The sequence below is a fragment of the Motacilla alba genome, chromosome 2 (assembly GCF_015832195.1).
Source record: "Motacilla alba alba isolate MOTALB_02 chromosome 2, Motacilla_alba_V1.0_pri, whole genome shotgun sequence".
Lineage (NCBI taxonomy): Eukaryota > Metazoa > Chordata > Aves > Passeriformes > Motacillidae > Motacilla > Motacilla alba.
Window position 1 is genome coordinate 49,879,965 of NC_052017.1, and position 22,943 is coordinate 49,902,907.

The 22,943-nt window shown below is 34.3% G+C and overlaps 1 protein-coding gene across 1 annotated transcript in view; it reads right to left on the bottom strand.

The window, feature by feature from the left end:
* CNTNAP2 (contactin associated protein 2) overlaps positions 1-22,943 on the bottom strand; it is a 1,019,478-nt gene that overhangs the window by 517,228 nt on the left and 479,307 nt on the right. Inside the window, exons 5-8 of the mRNA XM_038163912.1 lie at positions 18,035-18,238; positions 15,575-15,759; positions 12,086-12,229; positions 6,056-6,320 (exon numbers count right to left, since the gene is read on the bottom strand). Of these exons, the coding sequence (XP_038019840.1) occupies positions 6,056-6,320; positions 12,086-12,229; positions 15,575-15,759; positions 18,035-18,238 (798 nt within the window). The remainder of the gene's footprint in view (positions 1-6,055; positions 6,321-12,085; positions 12,230-15,574; positions 15,760-18,034; positions 18,239-22,943) is intronic.

Below are 22,943 nucleotides of genomic sequence, written 5' to 3' on the forward strand. Positions count from 1 at the left end.
GTTCTTAAGGTAACTGCAAAATATTGGGCACTTCTTGCAGTATTCAGAGCCAAGTGGCTTATCTTCCACTCATCAAAGTCAACACCAAAATTTTCACAGACTTAGCTAGAACCAGACTACCAATAGCTGATGCAGGTGTAGTAAGAAAAGACAACATGGAAAGCAAAAAAATCGAGTCCACTTCCTGTCAAACTTACTGAATTAAAAAATAATTAGAAGGATATGTTTCCAGCTATTTCTGTTCAGATCTCCTCACACAAATTACGCTCCTTCTACCAGTAAGTTAGTAGCATCATTTAACCACTAACTATTTCAGAGATTTTGTCCTGAAAGAAATTCAGTGCAACACTGGGAGTGTTCAAATAATAGTTGTAAAAAGCCTTATGTCATCTTTCATGCTAAAACATTGATCAGCAAGTCCCATCTAACTCTGTTTAACAGCCCAGAGGAAATGAGATCCAAACAAGTAAACTGGACTTGAGCCTCCTGTATAAATTGAGAAAGCTTATCAAGGACAACACCCTGGTTTACTGATTCTTGGGTTCTTCCATCCTTGCAAAATGTCAGTGCAACCAATAGAGAGTTCCATTACTTTCAGGGAAATATCTGAAAAAGGTACCATCTATGCTTTGAAATACATACCTTGTGCTTTTTAGGCAACTGTCCAGTGAAAATCAGTAACTGATGAAGTAGAATTCACAAACTCCTGAACTAAACTCATCAGTTTTTTTAGACAAAGAAAGCCTGCAATCAGGAACTCTATTTCTTGATCTGATTGGTTTGAGTCTAGTGTATGGAGATGCTAAACCAGAGTACAGGGAAAATGTGTTGTAAAAATAACCATAACTACTACAAGTATTTCTGTGTCTCAGTTCTGTGAAATTCAAACTCACAAATGCCTATTCATATAGCTGCATTCACTGCTTAAAGTTAATAGTCAAAAATATACAGAGAGAAACAGAGGGACAAACCTGGCTACCTGTGAACATTCTAAGTTTCTAATATTCAGACTTGTCTGATGCTAAGTCATCATTCTGTCTTTCATGGACAGAATTTCTGTCTCTCATCTTGATCATGCTGACAAGTTCCTCGGGGGTATCTGCCTCCACTTAATAACATTCAGTGTATAATCTACTACCAGTAATATGAGAAAGATCTGGTGGGAAATTTTATCTTCCCACCAGAAGTGCACTTGTGCTCTGTGTATACACATTCCCTATTTAAGCCTTCATTTAACAACCAAGGCAAAAATACTTCTTGATTCCCACATAAAGTGCCCCAGGGAATTGTCACTGGAAGAGTACTACTTAAGATCTGTCAGAGAGAGACATTTTATTACCTGAAGGATGCTATCTTAACCCAAGGTCTAAAATATAAATGAACTGCAATTCAGATGACTTGAGATCTAGCAGAAAGACAGAAAGGTGGAAAGCTTCCCAGGGATTCCACAGGGAGAAGGCTGATTTATTTAATACAGATAAATATGACAAAAAGATATTCATATCCCAAGTTTTAGTAAGTTTGTGCTTGACAGGAAGAACAGAACTGAAGTCTTGAGCAGCGGCTAATACAAGATGTTAACTAATAGAGTTGGAGGAGGAAAAAAGAATCTTCAAGCAGAGAAATTCAAGTGAAAGGCAGGAAATTTTGGATACTGAAAATTTCTCTGTTTCATAAGGACTGAAGAAGATTATGTCCTTTTTGCAACGACTTATCACCTGTACTGTAGCATAAAGTCCAAGGGATCTTCACAGACCATCTAATATTTAAGTAGAGCAGAGAATGCTTAGATATGAAAGGTCAAAACTGCCTATGAAAAGATGAGTGAGAAAATAAACAGAGGATAAATCAAGAGATTATTTTAGAATTTGCCATCATGAAAACCCTGCCTTTTCTCAAGAGGAGGAGAACATTCTATTCTATATTGAAAAAGGTATTTGAGGTTTGCTTTAAAAAAGCATTGTAAACCATTAGATGATGCCTCTGGACTGTTGTTTTGAAAGTTACTATTGTTTCTTTGAGCAAAGTAATACTCTTTATGTTTTTTAATGTTACCCATTTTTTTCCATGTTGAAAGCTTCAGCAAACTTTGGTTTCAGTAGGAAGGAATTTGGGTTAAGTTGCTGAAGCAGGTAGATAAAACTAAGTGGAAGGAGGTAACTGGGACACAGGCTGTGGCTTAACCCTGCACTGAACATATGCATTTGCATATGGCTTTAGGAAAAGATTCATAAAAAGCTTTTATAGCCAAGAGACACTTGGGAGTATGACATTTTCCAGTTTATTTTTCTGTGCTCAAGAAAGAAGACATTAGCTTGTTGAAGCTTATAAATATATACAACGTCATCAACAACTTATTCTAATTGCAAGATTACAAATACTGAGGAGGTTCTTAGTATGTATTCAAACTAAATTACTTTTAAACTGCAGCAGAATATCAGAATCCTTTAATATGAGAAACTATATTGGAAATCTGCTTTCAAAAAGGTCTAAAAACAAGACCACATCTTTCTTCCGTCTTGTCAGCCTAGCATTACTTCCATCTATCCCTTGTGTAAATCCATCAATTTCTAGAAAGTTTACCTGAATCTCATAATGACAAAACCAAGAGTTTAGTCCAAAACTATGCAGAGCAGTAAAGATAAATCTCTTGACTGTTTTCTGAGATTCTTTCCTATTATTAATCCCCATGCTGGGGCATACACAATTGTGAAGATATTAATCAAAGTTTACTTTGCAGAGAAAAAGTCAATAGGATGTTTAACTCTTGATTTATACACAAGATTTAAGTATTTCACCTGTGTAATTCTGCACAGTCAGTAGCTTATTTCTTCTAATTAAATCTTTATTTCAGCTCTCAGTGGGCCTGATTTTCCTCTTAGTAACAGCAAGTTTATTAATATAACTCTCATCAATCAAATGGTAGTAGCATTTTAATGAGATTAATGTAAGAAAAAAGCAAAATCAAAGTTATTGACTTTGCACAAGAGTTTTGCCAGTTTGTTCACAGCTAAGCAGTGCTTACTGGATGCTTAACAGGATGCTGGGCAAGGCAGGCATTTTTTACTGTTTAGAAACCTGTTTTGAAAGTACAATTTGCAAGATGATGAAAAAAAGAAAATCATTTGCTCAGGAAGAAAATCAGGCAGTAAGTCTAACTACAAGGGGCTAATCATCTTTGTCCTTCTCATATGTAATACAAACTGAAAGTTCATGTGCATAATAACGTAAAATACTCTGTTACATGCCAAATTTTGTTATGGGCATCAGAGTGTACACCTTACTAACTCAGTAAAACATTTTTTACTGGTTTTACCTGCTCTTTATTGCCTCTACCATTTACCTCTCTGAAGCCCAGGACTGGTCATGGACTAGTCATTTCATCACTCTTAAACTACTTACAGGCAGGTCAATTAAAACCTGAAATTCTGGTTTGCCAGGTCAACACAAAAGTCAGTTGCTTTTTAGTTGTAACACAAAAATTGTACGTACTATATGCTACAATATATACAACCATCCCAAATTTTTTCAGCCTATGTAAAATAAATATGAAATGATCATAATATGGATACATTTAATTATCAGATGTGTAGAGTTGAGGTTGTGGCTTGAAAGTGACTGAAGTCATGAAAGGAGCAACAAGGTAAATGTTATCCAACCTAACCAAAGAAGAAAATAAATGTATTTTGACAAAACCAGAAGTGGCCTATAGAAAATTTTCTGGAAAGTTCTGATGTAAATATAAACTGTGGTTTCTTTAAAAAACCAGTAACAACAGAATGACAGAGGTAACTAAAGCATGGCAGACAGTAGGAATGTCTCATGCTAAAGATAATTTTGAGCCCCAAACAATGAGAGAAGAAGCTTCAGATACACAAAACCATTTTAATAATTATACCAACATTATTTTTCTTTTACATCTTCCAAAAATAAAGTACTGGGATGACTTATCCTGCCAATAAAGATGAATGAAATTGATCAAGAGACAGAGAATTTAATGAAGAATTGAATACAGTGAAATCTCCAGCAGGTAGGACATGCAGTTAAATAAATGAAGGACCAATTAAGTGCCTTTTTGAAGACCAAAGGATAACATGAAATGAGACTCTAGCTGGGATCTGCTAACACCATGGAAAAATGATCCCTGACAAAAACTTAACAGACAGCAGGGAAGGGAGGGAGACAAAGAAAACTGCTAAGAACAGACTGCCTGATGGCAGCTCTCCATTTCTCTATTTTAAATGCAAACAATGTCTGCTTCATGATTCCAATGAATAACCTACTATTATCAAAATGTTTTCCCACAGCATGCTATGCAACCTCTCATGATCTCTGTATTTACACAGAAGTTAAACGTTTTGCATTCCTGCTTTTTATTTGATCATTTTAGAGTATTGTATCTCTTCATTCACTGCACTTCTATACATAATTATTATTTTTTTACTTTTGCAAAGTGTCATCAAAATATATAAAGTTGTAGCTGCCTTTTTTTCCTTAACCAAAATCCTCACATGAATTAGGTATGAAAGTTCTGTCAAGTCAACAAGAAAAGCTTTTTCTCCTACTGCCTGATCCTTCCTAGCCATCAAGAAGCACTTCACAAAGCAGTAGTTAGGTAAGGAGATTAGCAGCGCCCAGCTACCAGAGAGAAAAGTGGGAATTCAAATGTATTTGAAAAATTGGGAGGCTAGACTCTCCTGTTTGTCTGAAATCTGTACCTGCTAAGTTAGAGTGCCCTGAGTCCCTGCATACAACTTTCAGGTATTCAAGGGAAAACGTGACAATTAAAACAGACAAACCAGAGCTCTGCTCCATATTAACTTAATTTGACTGCAGAGCTGTGAAGGAACAAGACTCTGCCACCTGAACACTCGTTTACAGCTCTCTCATGTGGGTCCTGCCAGTCAGTGCAACTACTGCTTCTATAACCAGAATTACATTGTGACCCAGAATTAAATACTGATGTACCCATGTTAACTTGAAAACTGAAATTAAAGCTGCTAATGTAAGCAAGTTTGTAAATTATGAGAAGCATATGGAGGAAATACTACGAGACTTTAACTTGCTTCTGGAAAAATATGTTGTTACAGGTGACAGGCAGAAATACAGCAGATATGAAACCCTAAACAGATTTGCATCAAGGATGTGGTTTTATTTAGTCTAATATTTTGTGATAGGCTGCATTCCTCCCAGTAGAATCTATTAATACCCTATAGAATTATTCATACCCTACACGTGCAGAAGGCTGCTCACTTGACTATGTGAAATTCTTCTTTGTCAGCTGTTAAAAACAGCCAATGAAAAAAATGTGCACATTTTATCAATAAGACCACAACGGTCAGAAAACTTTGTGCCAAAGGCAGACCATTTTGACTTCTAGAAAACCCAGTAGATTTATATCATGACATCTGTTAATTCCCTGCAGAAGAAGGGAAAAAAGAAGTTTGCTGTGATATTTACTGTACAACAACAGCATTCTTTCTGCAGTCTTACCTGGCAGATGCCATATTTTCCCTTTCTACATTCACACACACACAAAATTTCACAGGCACTGAAATGCCTGTTGTAACAAAATAACAATAAAGCATTAAAATAAATCTAATTTTTTGCAGGATAGTTATGCAGATTTTAAAAATCCATACAAATAATTATGGTATTAATAGATTTCTTTTTTATGAGATTCCCTAGTTAGTTGAAAATATTAGGAACAATCTAATTATTTGACTACACCTAGAAAGGGAGTGCACACCCATTTTGAAACCAAATATCTTCACAGAGAAAACTGCAAGACAGAAGGAAGGAAGAAAAAAGAAGAAATGTTGCCTTATAGATAAGGGGTGATTTCTTGACAGAATAAGATAATTTTTTTTTTTTACTCTAACATCTATTTCAACATTCTTGTACCTCTTACTCAATGAAACAATAAAGGATTTAATACAGTTGCAATATAAATTTTAAATTTTGTTAAAAACTGTTCCAGTCTTTAGATACATAATGATTTTAAACAACACAACCAAAAATAATATCAAATAAAAAAAACCAAAAACACACTTACCTGATGAGATGTCTATCCGGTTCTTCTTCACTTGGGAGACGTTGATATGGACACTGACTTTGCCCTCATTTATGTCAATCTCAACATTCCCCAGGTCCTCTGCAAAGTGGCTGAAGAGAAGAAGTCCATTTGGGTTCCAGGTCCGGAAGAGAAAACTGACTGAAAACAGATCTTGGCTTGGACGACCAGGAACCTCAAGGTAACTGGTGGCATTGAAAAAGACAGGCACTGTGTGTGGCTCCACGCAAGAAAAACTTAAATTTCCCTAAGTAAAACACAAAAAAGAAAAAAAGAAAAAAAAAAGGCAAAATGGTAAGATTCTACTAAATTCATAGCTACCTCTATAAAAGTATTGTAGATTTCATTCATCCTTGAGACTACTGTGATCAATGCACACTGCATCTAAAGATGTGCTATTAATGTTATCTTTATTGTTGCCACTGTAATAGTTACTGATTTTTCCGTTTTTTTGTAGCAGTGGCCGCATTATATTTTGTACTTTACTGTACATACACAAAATAACAGGCAGTTGGCCCTGAAGAATTGTAGTCTCTCAAACTTAGATGAAAGCATTATTATTTCTAGTTAAAAGAGAAAGAAATTAATCACAGATAAACTTGGGCTTGTCTGTGGTCCCCATAGAAACCTATAAAGAACAGCATAAAAAATGAGTGCAGATTTCCAAATACCCTGATATCAATGTGTCAATCAATACAATACATGATGTTCCAAAATAATGATGTATAATACCTGAACAGTCAGCCTTTCTGTTATGTTTTCAACTACATGATATTACATATGCTAATATTTCAATTCATGAAGCAGAAGGATTTGGAGTAGCTGATCATGAGCAATATTTTTGGATAGCAAATAATTTTGTCTGTAAAAGAAACTGCAGTTTCTACTCTGTAAAATATTATTCTTCAGGAAATTGAAAAAAGATCCAGTCAACTGTTGATCTACAAGGCTTTAAAATGTATCTGTAAACAAGACCAGAATTAGAGACATGAATTTTTCTCTTTGCTTCTCATGTCATTTCTCACAACAAAAGACCAAATTGGTAGGATATTACCATTTGATAATGTTTGAAGGGTATTACTGTTTTTTTCCCTTAAAAATCATACTCTGTAATAATCTCTGTGCAGAATTATTTTATTACTGCATGGATGCACATATAACAGGTAAACTTCTTCTGCTGAAGAATTCCTGTAATATATGGTAAAGTGGATCCTGTCCTATGGTTAGGCTTTCTCATGCACTGATGCAGGTGGAAACTATGTGTCAATTTTTGTTCTATTTGGGAAGAAATAATTTTATCTGATCCAGTACAGAAATTATTACTAAAATCAAGATAGCAATTCCTCTGATATTTATTTTTACATTTAAAATAAAAATAAGACTTGAACAACATTTTTGGAGGTACAAAGATGTTTAAAGACATGGTCTACCTAAGCAGTGTTCAGAATCCCAGTAGAAGTCAGTCATCATCTTTTTTACATAATTATTTTTTAAATTCCATATTACTGACTTCCTGATTTAGAGTTTTATGTCACATTTCTGTATTCATAGCGTATAAATGCATCTGACAGTTCATCTTGAGGGAAAGTAGAGAATTTGGAAGCAAGATAGAAACTTTGTGTCTGAAAATGTGTGTCAGAAAAGACCTAAGTAAATTTTTAAAGAAGTAATTATATTCAATTGGAGATGATGAATGACACCAATAAGCAAGTTTTAACACTCATTTTCCAGTGTCCAAACCCATCACTTTTTCAAAGAACATCACATCAGAGAACAGCTTATGTGTATAATAGAGAGGTACCACTGGTCTGGCAGATTCAGCTTCCTGTGTTTGACTTCCATGTAAAAAACCACAAATGAATAAAAATAATATTTTCTTGACCACTAGGATAAATGCTTTGATTATTTTGCATAAAAACCTCTTTTTCTTGCAGAACAGCAGAAGTTGTACAGTCTACCTCTAAAGGACAGTAGAATTAGTAGTAACTATACTATCAAGTTGAAAGCCTCCATGATCAATTAAGGACCACTGATTTTTTCAGTAATCTGGAATTAGACATTTCTTTAAAGTGATCTCCTAGATTTGTTCCTAAATCTTATGATAAAATCTCAGCATTACAAGTCACATTCTTTTCCTGTGCCCAAGTTCCACAGATTAAAAAAAAACAAAACAACAATTCCAAGGAACTAGGAAAAAACTAGATGACACAACTAAAGATAACTTCTAGAGAACTATGTGACAAGAGAAATTACAGCTACTTTATGAGTAAAGAGTAAAGATTTCCCTGATAAGCTGCTTGTCAATTCTGGGGTGGTTTATTGTGGTTTGCTTTGGTTTTTTTGGGGGTGGTGAGGTTTAAAAGTTGTCTAGAGATTTTAAATTTTGCACTTTTAACTAACGAGACATGAAATCAAAATAGCTAACTATTTGCTTGAGTAGTTTTAATTTAAATATTTCCATGTTTGCTACAGAATACTTGCACTTAAGCCACAAATTTCACATACAGTAAAAAAGGTGGAGAGTGTCTCAAATACTCTCTGTAAGCCTTGGCTATCACTCTCAGTGTAATGGTCACCCTATGCATAGTCCCAACTTCTCTTACATAGTTAAGGCAGTCCTGGATGGACGCAGAAAGCTACATCATTTTTTGAGAGACGTCATCTCGAGGTTCAGTCACAGATCTCAATTAAGAAGTGCTCAGAGAGCATTCTGTTAGACTTTTTAAGAGTTCCTTTTGCTACGTTGTTACCAAGAGGAACTAACAATTTCCTCGTTACAAGAAGGCTTTTACATCCAGTTGACACTCTCCTGTCATCCTGATGTTTTGGATACTTGCATGCGTAACACCTATTAATGTTAATGGCACGGAATGCATTCAAATCCTTTTTCACATCAGTGAATGCATTTCCCATGAAAAGCCTGGCTGCATTAAACATTTCTTGAGAAAGTAACACATAATTCTAATTTCCCTGCTAGTTAGCATTTTCCCTACTGAGCTATTTAGATTAATATGAACTGGATTATTCATCCCTTCTATGATTGTAGTTCACAAAATGACTCCTCTTTTAGGTACAGCCCATCTTACATAGATTGCTCACTAGTTCTAGGTCAAGGTTTCAAGTTAATCTGCAGCTTGTCTTTGTAATAGCCTCTTCATTTTTCAAAGAGAATGAGATAATTTTCTGTAGATTCAGAGTGACTTGCTGAATAGTTTTCTGGGCAATGACATCTGGATGTCAAATATATACTGTGCATTTATATTGAAACTCTTGGTCTTATTAGAGACTTTTTCGTACTACATTGCCAGGAAAAAAGTAAAAACAACTTAATTTGTGTAGCTTGAGCTGTGCACCATGATCTTTCATCTGTATGGCAAATTAGATTCATGTTTACTTATAAATCAATTTTGCCTATCCACATTCAAACATAATCCCTTGTGTAAAATACTACTGTAAATACCTTTCCCAATTAAAAGACCTACTGGCTGAAGAGGAAGCTCCCAAAAGACAGGTAATAAGTTTATTAAGACTGTACTACCTGTAAAATCAGGATGGATCATATAGTATGAGTGATGCACTATACACTAATGCCATCTTAAATATCACAAAATAATCAAAATAATTTTTCCCCTTTACCTTCTGAATTTAAATCAAATATGTTACTAAAGTCAGCATTGGACTTTATTTAAATTTAAAGTATTTCTAATTTGTCTTTTTATCCTTACTCTTTAACAAAGCAAAAGGTGTTTGATGGTGCTCTTTTTTTTCATAACATGTATGTATATGAGACACAATGTTCTAAAAATTAATTTTGTTCAGAGAAAAATCAAGATCATCATCTTCTTATCATCTCAGGTTTTCTGGGCCTTCTCATTTTTTATAATCAGTTTGTCAAGTCCTTTTCAACACGTGACTTCTGAAATTCAACTGCCTTCATCTAGGAATATTATTTTCTTTTGCTTCACACCCCTTTAAAATCCTTCTTTTCTCTGAATTTATCCTTTCTTTGAAATACTTCTCAGACTGATTACTTTGCTTGTAATCAGCCACATTATATTGTGTGTGTCGTGCCTTTTGAGGGGAAGGTGTGTATCCTGTTATGTGTTTGTACAGAATCTCCTGCAATGGAACTTTGATCCCTGTTGGATTGCTTGAGTGCCATCATCATAAACATGCTTAACAACAATAAGTTCAAGAAAGTCTATTTCTCTTGCCTAATCAGGCTAAAAACTAGCAGAAAAATGTTTTTCTCTCCTAAAAAAAAATCCATGTTGATTTAGTTAGAGTAAAATTGATTTTGCCTTTGAAGAGCTGAAGCAATTTAAGTATTTTTACTGAAAATAAAGGTCACTTCTATTTTTCTAGTCATTCTCAGAACTGGAAATCAACAGAAGCATTAAATTTAACTGACATATCACTGCTTGATGTGGCACTAATACTGCCACAGCTGCTTCTGTAGATTTTATTTTCATGTATTGGGCAACAGAATTTTAAAAATAAAGAAACAAAGAGACAAACAATCCTAAATATGATTTTTCAGAGACTTTATATGTCTGCTAGCTATGTCACACTTTTGAGAGGCTAGGACTTTAAAGGACAGGATTTGTACTATAGGAACTTCTTAAGCAACACTTCTGTTCAGAAAGAGGCTTTAAGAATATGTCCTACCAACTTGCAGTGGACTTGATTGAACAAAATGGAAAGATTGCTCCTGCACAAAGATTCTTTTTAAATTCAGGCATTAATCTTTCAAAATCATGCTTGCGTTAAAGCTGAAAATGCCCTGCAGAGAGGAAATCTCATGTAAATATGAAAAAAAAATTAAAAAGTTAAAGTTTCAGGAGTTCATTAGGTTGGGTTGAAAAAATTTTAAAACTGGAATTTTAAGGAAAGGAATATATACCTTATTCTTTGCCTTTGACAATACTGGTGAAATTTATGTGTAGAAAAAGTTATAGATGTCAGGCTCTATTACTGAGCTTGTACAGGCAAACATCACATACTCATGATTAACCTTTGGATTTCCTTGACCATACAAGGAAATCCATACCATACCATACAATGACATGAAAGTTCAGTTTTACTGTTCCAGGGATAATCAATCCTTTGCCTGGCATCATAATTGCATATGTATATCTTAACAAATTATTACAAAAAGGATGATGAAATTGTATAAACCTACATACTTTTAGCAGGAATTTGTGAAGTGTATAAGCTTGTACAGAAGAAAGACTTGAAAAGTTATTCAAACCATATAAAACTCATGGCAATAACACATTTATTTCTCCCCTACATGCCTTTATATGCCAGCAAGCATTTTCAGAAACACTTAGAACTTTAAAAACAGAGAAATTAAAGTACATTCTTTCTTAATCACCCTGCCCATACAGCCACAAGTCTGAATATGAAAACAGCTATGAACACTTAAGCCACAGCAAAAATAGAGTAAAATGCTAATAACCTCTGTAATGTTAATAAGCAAATAATGATTTTCAAGTATAATATCTTGAGGTTTTTCAGATGTATCAGAAAAGACTGTAGAAGCATTCACATCCAAAGACTTTTGCACTAAAGCAATCCAACTAGCTCAGCAGGGATGGAATATTACTGGGATTTAAAAGCCACAAGAAAGCTGCAATTCATTTAACAATAAATCTTGTCTGCACTGGTTTTGGACTACTATAATTTGAGAAGAAAGGGAAAAAAGCACTCACTGCTTCAGTTGCTTTTCTTAAAAAAAAACAAAAACAAAACTATCTGACTAACACTAAAGGTTAATTTTTGAAAGATGAAACAAGACCCCAGAAATAAAATGTTCATACATGATAATAATTTTTTTAAAAGTCATAAATGTACATACAATAAGATCTTTGGATTTGTGGTAAAATTTGCTTTGTGTTTTATATTATTGCAGTATATCACAAGAATATCAGCTACACAACCCCAAAAACCTTCTAGTCTTCTTTAGAAGGAGAAGCAGAAGGGTAGATGACCATGAAATTATGATCTTACCACATTTGAAGGTTCCAATTTCTTCCTCCTGGCAAGGTCAGTGATATTATTGCCGTTGTAGTTGATGCTCTCCATGCAGCCTTTGAAATTTTTCCTACTGTTAGAACTTGGCTTGCCAGAAAAAGGCATGCCTCCAAAAGTTATCTTCAAATGAAACAGAAAAATGGTAGATAGTTACTGGAAGGCAAAGACTTTTAAAGAATTTTGTCGTAAACATATTTGCTTTCTTTGAACACTCAACCATGGCAAAGTGGAGAGCTAGCAGCACTCTTTACAGAAAAAAGATGTATCAAAATAAATACTGCAAAAGCAGAAAAAAGAATTGTAATTAATTTTAATTATTTATGGTAGCCCAGCCCAAGTATTATTCAAATTGTCCAAACAGTGAACAGACACACATCATAGTTGTTCATGTGTGAACAGTTCTTCTGATTGCTATTGGAAAATAAGCATTTCAAACAAGGAAACTGGGACAGATTTCCATCACAGTATTTTTCTAAACAAAAGTAGACATGAAATTAGCCAGATAATCTGATTCAAATCATTCACTCAGCTCTAACTCTGGGCCAGAGCTCAGACTACAGCACAGCAGTGGTGGGCTCCAATGTGACATGCAATTCTGCTGTAATGCTTTTATGTCTACTTCACCCAGAAAAATTTACAGAATCATACAGTTAAAGATGCAATCCCCTCATAGACAGAAGGAGCTTTCACGACCAAGAACATGCTTTTGTCATGTAGTTATGGTCAATAAGGAGTTACCCCTTGATATAGCTGGTCAAATTATCTCCTTAGAGATGATCAAGACAACCACTGCAAGGAGTCAGTCATCAAACTCAAATAGGAATTGGTTTTTGCCTTACAGCTGAACTACATTACCCTGGGTAATTGATTCTGGGTTTTCCATAATCTATAGTGCTAAAAACTTAGAAACCCAAATATTTACAAACTAAAAGTGTTGATCTTCAGTGAGTGACACCTCTGTCACTCCATAGAGATGATACAGGTCTCTGCCACATATTGGTCTTTATGGAAATGATTGGAAATGAATAATGTTACATGTTTTCATTAATATTTTGCAGCTCAAATGCCAAGAATAAGGGTCTCATGAGATCGGTCCCTGCAATCAGTGTTAGGTAATTATATCCGTTAGATGATGGTGTAAATAGTAATGACACCTTGCTTTCTTGCCTCACAAATGTTCAGAAAAATATCACTTTGTAGTCTACTGCTAAGATTTGGCAGAAAAAAGCTTTTAAACATCATTCATTGTCCATTCCATTTGTTATTACCAACAGATAGAAAACAGAGATCTAGGCTGACAGTTTCAGTTTTAAATGCATGTGAGATATTGGTTTCTATCCCAAAGAGGAGGCTTCCACTTGGCATATACAAAGAGTTAAAACTATACAGTTGAAATCTAAAACCTTTATAGACCACACACACCAGCTTTTGGTGTGTAAAAGTCTTGTGGGGACATCCTCAGGTATTGTAAATTGACATGACTTGACTTAGGAAAGGGTACAGTTCTTCATATGGAGAATGGAACTGTAATATTTTAATAGTTGTCAAGCATTTTATACATATGGTTGGATTAAATGAAATATAAGAATTAAATAAAAAGAAAGAATTTTGAAGAAAAGAAAAAGCAAAAAACATATAACATGACAGTGAGTTAAGACCAACTTATAGGACTATTTTTTGATCTTGAAAACGCAATCAGAACTAATCTTTGTTCCTTTTTTTGGTGTTTATTTAACTTTTCTGAAAGAGATTAACCTAGAAACTGCTTTGTCTATGAAAAATAATTTTGATTCTTTTGGCTTTATTATCTGTTAATCCCAAAGACAACATCTTTAAATTTAGTTTGTGATGTCTAGCTCCAAAAACAGTGAGATAACAGTGAGGAAAGGAAGGAGATTAAGTCTCTTGAGTCTATATGAAATACAGACTTAAATGCACATGCACACTCAAATAATTTCAATTAAACACAAGGAGATCCATGTATATGGAAAATGAAATGTATCTTTGAGAACTGCCAGGGAGCTCTCCTTATGCAGAGATGATGGGAAGGTGAATGCACTCAATCCATCTCCTACTTTTTAGGATACACTTTTTATATACACTTTTTATATACAATATGCTTTATATACAAAGGATACACTTTTTATATACAATATTCTTGTTATGCAAACATTTTATATATTTATATATATATATACGTTTGTTATGTAAACATTATATAGATACATATATATATATATATATATATATATATATATATATATATACACACACACACATATAAGTGAACAAATTGCACTACCCTGCCTTATGGCATTCAGCCGTTTTCTCATTCACTTAAAAGCCTCTAATAAAATCTATTTATATGAGTTTTAACTATCTGAGTTCAGATCTTCAGTGCTCAATAAATAATAGGGGTACAGGAAAATTTGCCTGTTATTTTCTTATTAGAGCTACCAGTAAATAATGTATTCATAAAATTTTTTTGGAATATAATAAAATATTTGAATTGTAATAGAAATATTTACAATTATAAATACTTTTCCCCAAACATTTAATATATTCTTGGATAAAAATTGTAAAAATATAAATACACAAGTTAATTAAAATTTCTTTCCATGACACCATTTACAGTCACTCTTACATCTTAAAAAGTTGTAAGGGTGGAAATTACATATCTGGTGCAGTCAACCAAATTAATTCTTGATAAAAACAATAAAGAGTGTAAGAAAATATTTTACAAAAATTGCAATAACCAATGTGTTGAACTTCATGTACAGATTAGAGAAGCTGAACAAATTCATAACTGCTGAAGCTGTAGTGTAATCAAACAATAAATCCACATTTAATTACTACCAGCACTTGTGTGCATTAACCTGATTTAGTAAACAAGTTTTCTTACAACTTTCCTAACTCTTCATTGCTTCTTTCACAAATGAAGTTACTGATGTCTTATTTGTGAAAATACAAGGATGTATCTACTTATTTTGTCCCCTAAGACAGGATAGATCAAGATCTGTATTAATAAAAAGGTTCTAACCTGATTCCTTTGCTAAAGAGAAATACTAACACCACAGATTAAAGCTTTCTGATTCAAGAGCAAAATTATCACCTGAGTGGAACAACAGATTGCATCATACTTTTTAAAATATACTTCCTGCTTAGAGCAGCTGCTTTTAGAGATTTTTAAAATCATGTATGCCTATCTTGCTGAATAACACACATCTCCCACTTTAAAACAAAGGGCTGAGATGATTGTTACACCAGATGGGACTTGGTAGGCTAATTAACAGAAACTTATTTACACTTAAGAGAGAACACTGTTGGAAAGAAAGTTTCAGGAAATGTAAGGGAATAAGTAATCAAAACAAATGTATGAAAAATTAAGAAAACAAATTATGTTATCTTTCTTATTGGACTTTATAAAAGCAATTTGAATGAGAAGAAAGAAGTCTCACTGTCTACCTCATAGTCCAGGTCCAGATAATCAAATTCTCCATTTGTTCTGAAGTGCTGCATGTGTCTGTCGAGGGTGAGATTGATGTTCCTCCCGTGGCGCTCTATGATGATGGAGTGCCAGTGGTGATCATCCAAGAGGCTGCCTGTCGTCACAGATGTGTGGCCAAAAATAGAGCCAAGCTGGTTGCTGCCTGAGAGCAGAAACAATAGCATTTCTCACATCATACAATTAGGCAAACATTTTCCTCTTTCTTTGTCAATGTTTCACCTGAATCATACCAGACATGCAATTAACTGGAGGAAGTCAGTGTGCTATGAAGTTAGGATCTGCCCAGTGGAGAGTTGCTGCCACCAATACAAATATCTAGACAAATATAGCAAGCATCTGATCACTGAACTGTCTAAATATATGTATAAATTCATAACAGCAGTTATTTGGAAATGAAACTGAGCAATACCAATTTTCAATTGTAAAGATGTTTTCATCAAGGTTTTTCTGCTTTTGCTCCTACTCCACAGAAAAGAAACCCTGTTACCTCTGGGCCAGATCCTGAGCTGCAGTGGAACTGTACTGATTTATAAATGTTGGGGAGGACATGGAGCCTGATAACACACCTTGGCAAAAACAGGCAAAATCTCACTCTTGAGTTCTATACTTTATGGCCTTTACCAGTATCATTATACCAGCAAGTAGAGGGGAAAAGGCTCAGGGCTGACTGAGCTAGCAACAATAAAAACCATCTTCTGCTAATACAGCTTATTTTGGTATGTTATCCTGAAGCAATCTTCCTATTCTGGAAGTCAAGCTACTTGCAAGAGTACAGTTTTGCAATTCTCTGCTGTGTTATCCGGGGGGTTTTGCCAGTGTAGTCAGAGATCACATCTCATTGCCATCTGACTGACATAGCTAAACCAGCAAAGGTTGATAGCTGGATCCCAACTGAAGCAGCAAATGACTAATTCAGCAGTAAGTGTAAAAAATTGCTGCACTGCTCAATAACTCAATGCAATCTTCCATGTTCTGAATACATGAGGACTTAAAGCATTTCTGAGGCTGAGAATTTCTTACCCTTAAGAATGCCTGCAGCTGAGACATTAAAGTTTCTGCATGCTAAAAACACATTCTGGCAAATCCCATTTCCATGGCTTAGGACATTACTTCCCTACAAATGACCATCCTGCCTTTATGCTGAAGGCCAATGGTCCTGTTGGTTAAAAAATAAAATAGAATTGCATGAGGTCATTGAGCCTCAGTTTCTCCAGCGCAAACTCAAATGCAATGCAAAGGGAAACCTAAATCCACTTCTGTCTCCCCATCCTTCCCCTAGTCCCTGGTGTTAGAAACTAAGTCACTGGATCTCACCAAGCAAGATGAGCATGCTTTTCTACTGTGTCTGATACAAAGACAATGCTCTCAGACAGAGGAATAATAACACCATAAAGAATTACATCTGTTTATTGAGTATGTGTCACAAGGCCTAGTCCCATTTATCAGCCTAATGATTTAAGAACATCCTCACCAAACTCATATACAGAAGTTATAGTAGCTTATAAAGACAGGTTGTGCTGAATATTATAGAAGAACGGGAAATTAAAGGGTTACTACTGCAATTAAAATTGTTAAAATAGGTAACTGCTATAGTTACCTCATCATCTGTTCATGTTGATTGTTAGAAAAAGAACAATAGCAAATGCTAGTGGAAATAAGTATTATTCAATGTAAATAACAAATGGAACAATTTACTCTTCATGTGTCTGTAAGAGAACTAAGGAAAATTGCATGAAATCTTTTTCTAAGATTATTTTGTTTGAATGGAAAAATACCTCAAACCAGATAAATGGGGGTCTTTTTCATAATAAATGTACTTTATAAATCCTGTCACTTATGAACCTGTAGTCCTCTACTGGGAGGACTGGAACTAGAGTAATATGTACAGGATTTCATCATAAGATTGTCTAATTAAACAATCTGTTTTTTTCCTTTCCTAGCCCTCCTTCTCAGACTCTAGGAAAGGCTGCTGAACTCCAACTTCATGAGGCCTGTAGCTTAGTAGACTGATACTATCTATTTTTTTTCTGCAAGGTTCCTAAGTGTGACCTTTATTCCTCCAGAAGTGGTGGCAGTGTCCTTCTCTCACACAAAGCTGCAGCTGAGACCAAATATAATTCTGGCAAGTTATTTTTTTCTTTTTTGTTTGCAGTAACGACAATATGTTGCTGATCTTGCTTTCCCGTATGATCTTCTTTTCAGAGTATCTCATGCAGAGTAAAAGGGACAGGATGGAACTAAACACACCTGCACACTTCCCCAACATACAGGAAGGGAATTAAAAACATTTTCAACAAGGTGTCAGATTAAATGATGCAGCTTTCCAAATTACGGTGGGAAAGAAGATGAAATGTTTGACCTAAAATTTTTGTGGGAGAGCTAAAAAACTACCATAAAACTAAACAATCAAAACATACCTAAATTTAAATTTAGAACAAGTTTGGCTTTCTTCAGTTCCAAGGTGATATAATCTCCTTGCTGTCCTTCTCCATGGAAGATTACACCTTCGCTTTCAGAGGTCTTAAATTTCAGAGAGATGACATCTTTCAGTGTTTTCATTTTTTTGTTCCTGAATCTGTATGGTAACACTACATGGCCATCAAAATTGATAACGTCAGCCCCTAAAGGAAAAAGAAAATAAAATCATTGATGAGCGATTATATATTCCTATGGCCACTGGAAAAACAGACATGCCATATGAGAATTGTACCTTAACAGAATAAAAGGTGTGCAAATGTGAATACATTATAAGTACATTTTATTTTGTCCACAATTTAATGCTATAAAAAGTAAGAAGCAGGCAGAATATAAATTTAATCCACATAAAGTAAAAATAGAAACAAATCAGATTTGGGAGGAAAAATGCTACAGCTGTACTCAATGACTTTCAGTTTCTCTCAAATACAGCTTCTGCCATGTACATTTACCTAATTATAGCTCAAAATGAAAGGTAAACATCTGAGTGGTCATTAATAAATCATTTGATAAGTTTTTAAAATTCACTATAGGTATCTGCAAGGACTGTAAACAATAAAACATGAGCCCAGAGTAACTGCCTGGCAATTTTAGACTTTATATAAAACACTCATAAGCCTTGCATATATACTGAAATGACAAGTAAGTTGTGACCTCAACTAATTTTGAGATGAAAAAAAAAAAGAAACCTCTGTCATTTGAACTATTTATTTTTTCATGTTGGTTTTGTTCAAAATATGAGGAAACTGAGGGAGGCAAACATTTAAGGTCAATCCAATATTCATATATATATTGCATAATAACACTAAAAAATTTTGTTTTGTCTTATTTTCATGATGCAATCTCTACTCTAAAGAATGAACACAAATTTTACACAATTTTCTGGATGCTAGATCCCAGTAAAAATAGCTGCAGAACTGGATTCCATTCAACAGATGCATTTATGATAAATATTTAATCTTGTCATTTAAGCTGAGTTCTGTAAAAGATTTCAAACAGATATTTATCTATAAAAATTTACACATATTTAGGAAATCCCCTTTGTAAGTTGCTAATAATCAAGTCACCAATGTCTTAGCAACTATTTCTAAGAAAATTTCATCCTCACTCTTGACAACTTACAATTTGAATAGTTGTTAGGTAAAATTCTTTCTGTTTTTCAAAACCATTTATACTCCTGATTGACACACCATATTCATTCATACTCTGAATGAAAAGAAGGATGGCATTTTATCATATATTCTTCAACCACATCTGATTTTTTCCTTCTTCTCTAGTCTGCTCTTCAGTGATTGCTTGCAACTTTTTAAAATTCTTGGGGTTTTTTTTATTATTGTGGGAATTAATTTAAAACTTCCATCCCCTCTCAAAAACACAGAGACAAACACATTTCTGTTGTGTAATTAACACAGAAATCTGTTTCAAAACTCCATTAAAACACTATGTATAGTATACCTAACTGCATGTATTTCAATTTAAATTTACATGGCCAAGTCATCCTAAACCTGCAAAGACTTCTGAAGAAATGATAAACTGGGATCCCCTTATTTTTTATGCCAACTAAATTGTGAAGAATTTTATTCAGTATATAAAATATGAGCCTTAGAAATTACTGTGATACCCCATATTATCACCATACATCTAATTTTTGTCAGAATTCAGCAATATGTATTAGAAATATCACTTTTCTTTGTAAAGTATAGTAAACACCTCTTAAATTGCAAATTTCAACAATAAATATGTATTAAGCTTTAAGTACAACTAGAACTCTCAGCCTGACCAGCTCTGGTTCTTCTGAATAACAAATTCCAGCCATGGGAGTCAGCTCAAAGTTTAATATCAAAATGGATGCATTTGCATTTGTTGTGCAAATTAATTTGTTGTGCAATAAATCAATGTAGAAGTTACCAGCATGAAAGAGGACACATTTACTTGGGCACAGATGCTGAAGTGTTCAGAAGCAAAAAATGGAATTTCAGAAGTGGGGTTATCATGACTTAAATAAATCCATTACTTCTGGAATTAGCACATTTTTTTAAGAAGCAAAGTAAATTGTTAGAAAAACAACGCAGCAAAGATTACCAGCTGGTTTTGTTTGCCTTGCAAGCTGTCAAGAGACCTGAGAAATTAATTATTGAGATTTTTTTGTATGTAGTTTATGGAAAAATCAAAACCAACTTTTAGAAAAACATGAAGTCTATTTATAGAAAAAAATACAGTATGAAAGTCACCCTTTTATCACAAAAATCTTACCTTTGATCCTGCTCTTTTGAATCTACATAAAACTGCCTGGCCCAAGTGTTATAAATGAAAGAAAATTGATGGATATTACACCTTAAGTAACCTTCATACCAAATATACATCATAAAAAGATGATTCCACATGCAATGTCTGAGACTGTCTTCCATACAATTTCTTAAATTTACTTTCTGATGGTTACAGAAACTCCTGTATGGAGTAGGTCAGTTTTACCCTAAGGCCAGCTGGTACCACTTTGTAACATCTGAAAAAGTTGGCTTAACAGTCAGGGATCTGACCCAGAGCTGGTCAGTACCACACGGTTTTGTGGGTTCACAAGACGTCCATAACAAGGCAAGTATTCCTTCTGTTCCTACATTATTGTTACGTTTGTATAGATGTACTCATTCTTTGAAGAAAGCTTACATTACACACTTTAACAAAGCTGAGTAAAAAGGCCACATTTTTCCAGAATCTGTCCCTGAATTTCCATGTTTTGAAAATAATTCAATCAAAAAAAGAAACTGCAATAATCTTTGATTAAGCAGATTTTTTTAATGCATGGCTGTATTGTCAGCATGGGTCTGAATGATAATTCAATCACCTGAAGATTACACAGCAATTATGTTTAAGAGTTATCATATGTAGACTGTAGTAATGACTTGTGTTCTTTCTATGATGACACTCAGATATTTAATTTCATGATAATTACCATCGTGCAGAATGTTGCTCAGACAGTAAACCATATAATTCCTATAATTGCAGTGTAAATATATAATTTTTCTCCTCCTTAGCCACTCATCTATCAACATTAGTAGGAAAAAAACCTAAGCCACCGCATGAAGTATGTTCACCTGCAGTCAGTGACTGTTGTCAGAGGCTGCTGCTGCAATGGGGAAAACCTTCATAAGAAAAGATAGAGTTAAAAAAAGAGAGAGGAAGAGAAGAAAGAAGAAGAAAATGAAAAGAGGGGGGAAAGAAAACCTGAGTTTTTTTTTTTTTTTCTTTTAATAACATGGAAATAGGAAGCACAAATCTGATTACTTGCAATTTGATTTCTGCCCTACTGGATTTCCTATTGTACACATACATTTGGAAAACAGTGTTAAAACAGTAAAAATATAATACCACTTTGCTTTGGCTAGGTAGATGTGTTGTTAGGCCTCATCACAGTAAATGTTTGAGACCACATTAAAGTCCTTTCATTAACTAATGAATCATCAATTTTCCTCTAAAATATATTACACAAGGCCTTGCAAAGATTGACAGGATATTGGGTGAAAAATGTGACCCAAATCTCAAAGGAAGCTAAATTCCCAGCCACAGGTCTTCCTACCTATGCTTTTGTCCTGTACTTTTGGCTACATGCAGGATTTGGCAAAATTTGATCAAGGCATCAAATCTATTTTATGGTATTTTATTTGATACTCCAAAACAACTTATCAACTAATTACTATGAAAAAGCCCCAAATCAGACTCAAGCTCCAGAACTCCTTCTATTTGCTCCATTTCTTGTGAAAGAAATATAACTATCTTGAATGCCAGCACTTCAAGAATGAAGAAGTGCTCATTCACAAAGACTCATGAGATACTGAGACTTCTTCACAGCTACTTAGCTGCTTTGATCAAGGTACTGCCTGGAGTTACTAAAAAATCCCTGCTTTATGACACAGTAAAATAACAGCGATCAAAACAAAGCAGAACAGCAAAGTGCTTTCCAGAAAAATGTTTACCATACCATGAACAAAAACCATGGCAATATGTTTCTCCTCCTAAATTACAAATTTAACATGTACACATATTTTTAAATTGCTACTGATCTCTGAATGATTGACTCTTCAAAGCCTGTGGAGAATATTTCAGTGGGATTAAAGATATAAAAGTTCTGTACAACTGACAGACAGCGATCTTCGGTGAAATTTTCCCACTCTGTTATCTCTTATCCATTTTTTCATCTACTTAAATTGTCTTTTTTCACTAAATGAGCTTTAGGGAAAAGATCCTCACTTTTAGCATTCTTTTCTTACCCCATAGTTTAAACCCTAAATCTGATGTGCTAGTAGTAACAGATGGTAATAGCCATACACTGAGCATCTACCATCTAAAAATATCAGATATACATCAAAGCATCTTTGCCTGGCCCAAATTATTCCACATCTGTAGCTTCACCTATTAGTCATGGGTTCTAAAATATTATTATGGGAAATATAAGCACAAAACCAGTGTATTGTTTACATATTTTAACAGCAAAAAAATAACGTTTTCTTCTAACAAAGCAAGGGATAAGGCTCAAAATCATACCAAGAATAAAGTCTCACTTTGTTATTACTCACAAAAAATTACCTATACATCAATTTCTTCAGAAAATCTTAATCTACTTTTTCAGTAGTTCCATATGCTGTCAGCATGATAGCATGCTGAATTTGCCACTGGGGTCTTTGCAGCTCGAGCCTCAGCGGAATTAAGTTAGCTGAGCTCATGTTAGAGATGCACTGCTGCACCTCATTTCACCAAAAAAAAACAACCAAAAAAACCCCCCCCATGGCCCAGCATAGCAGTCAAAAGGCCCAGCACAGCAGTCAAAAGATTAGCTCCTCTTTTATGTTTTCTTAC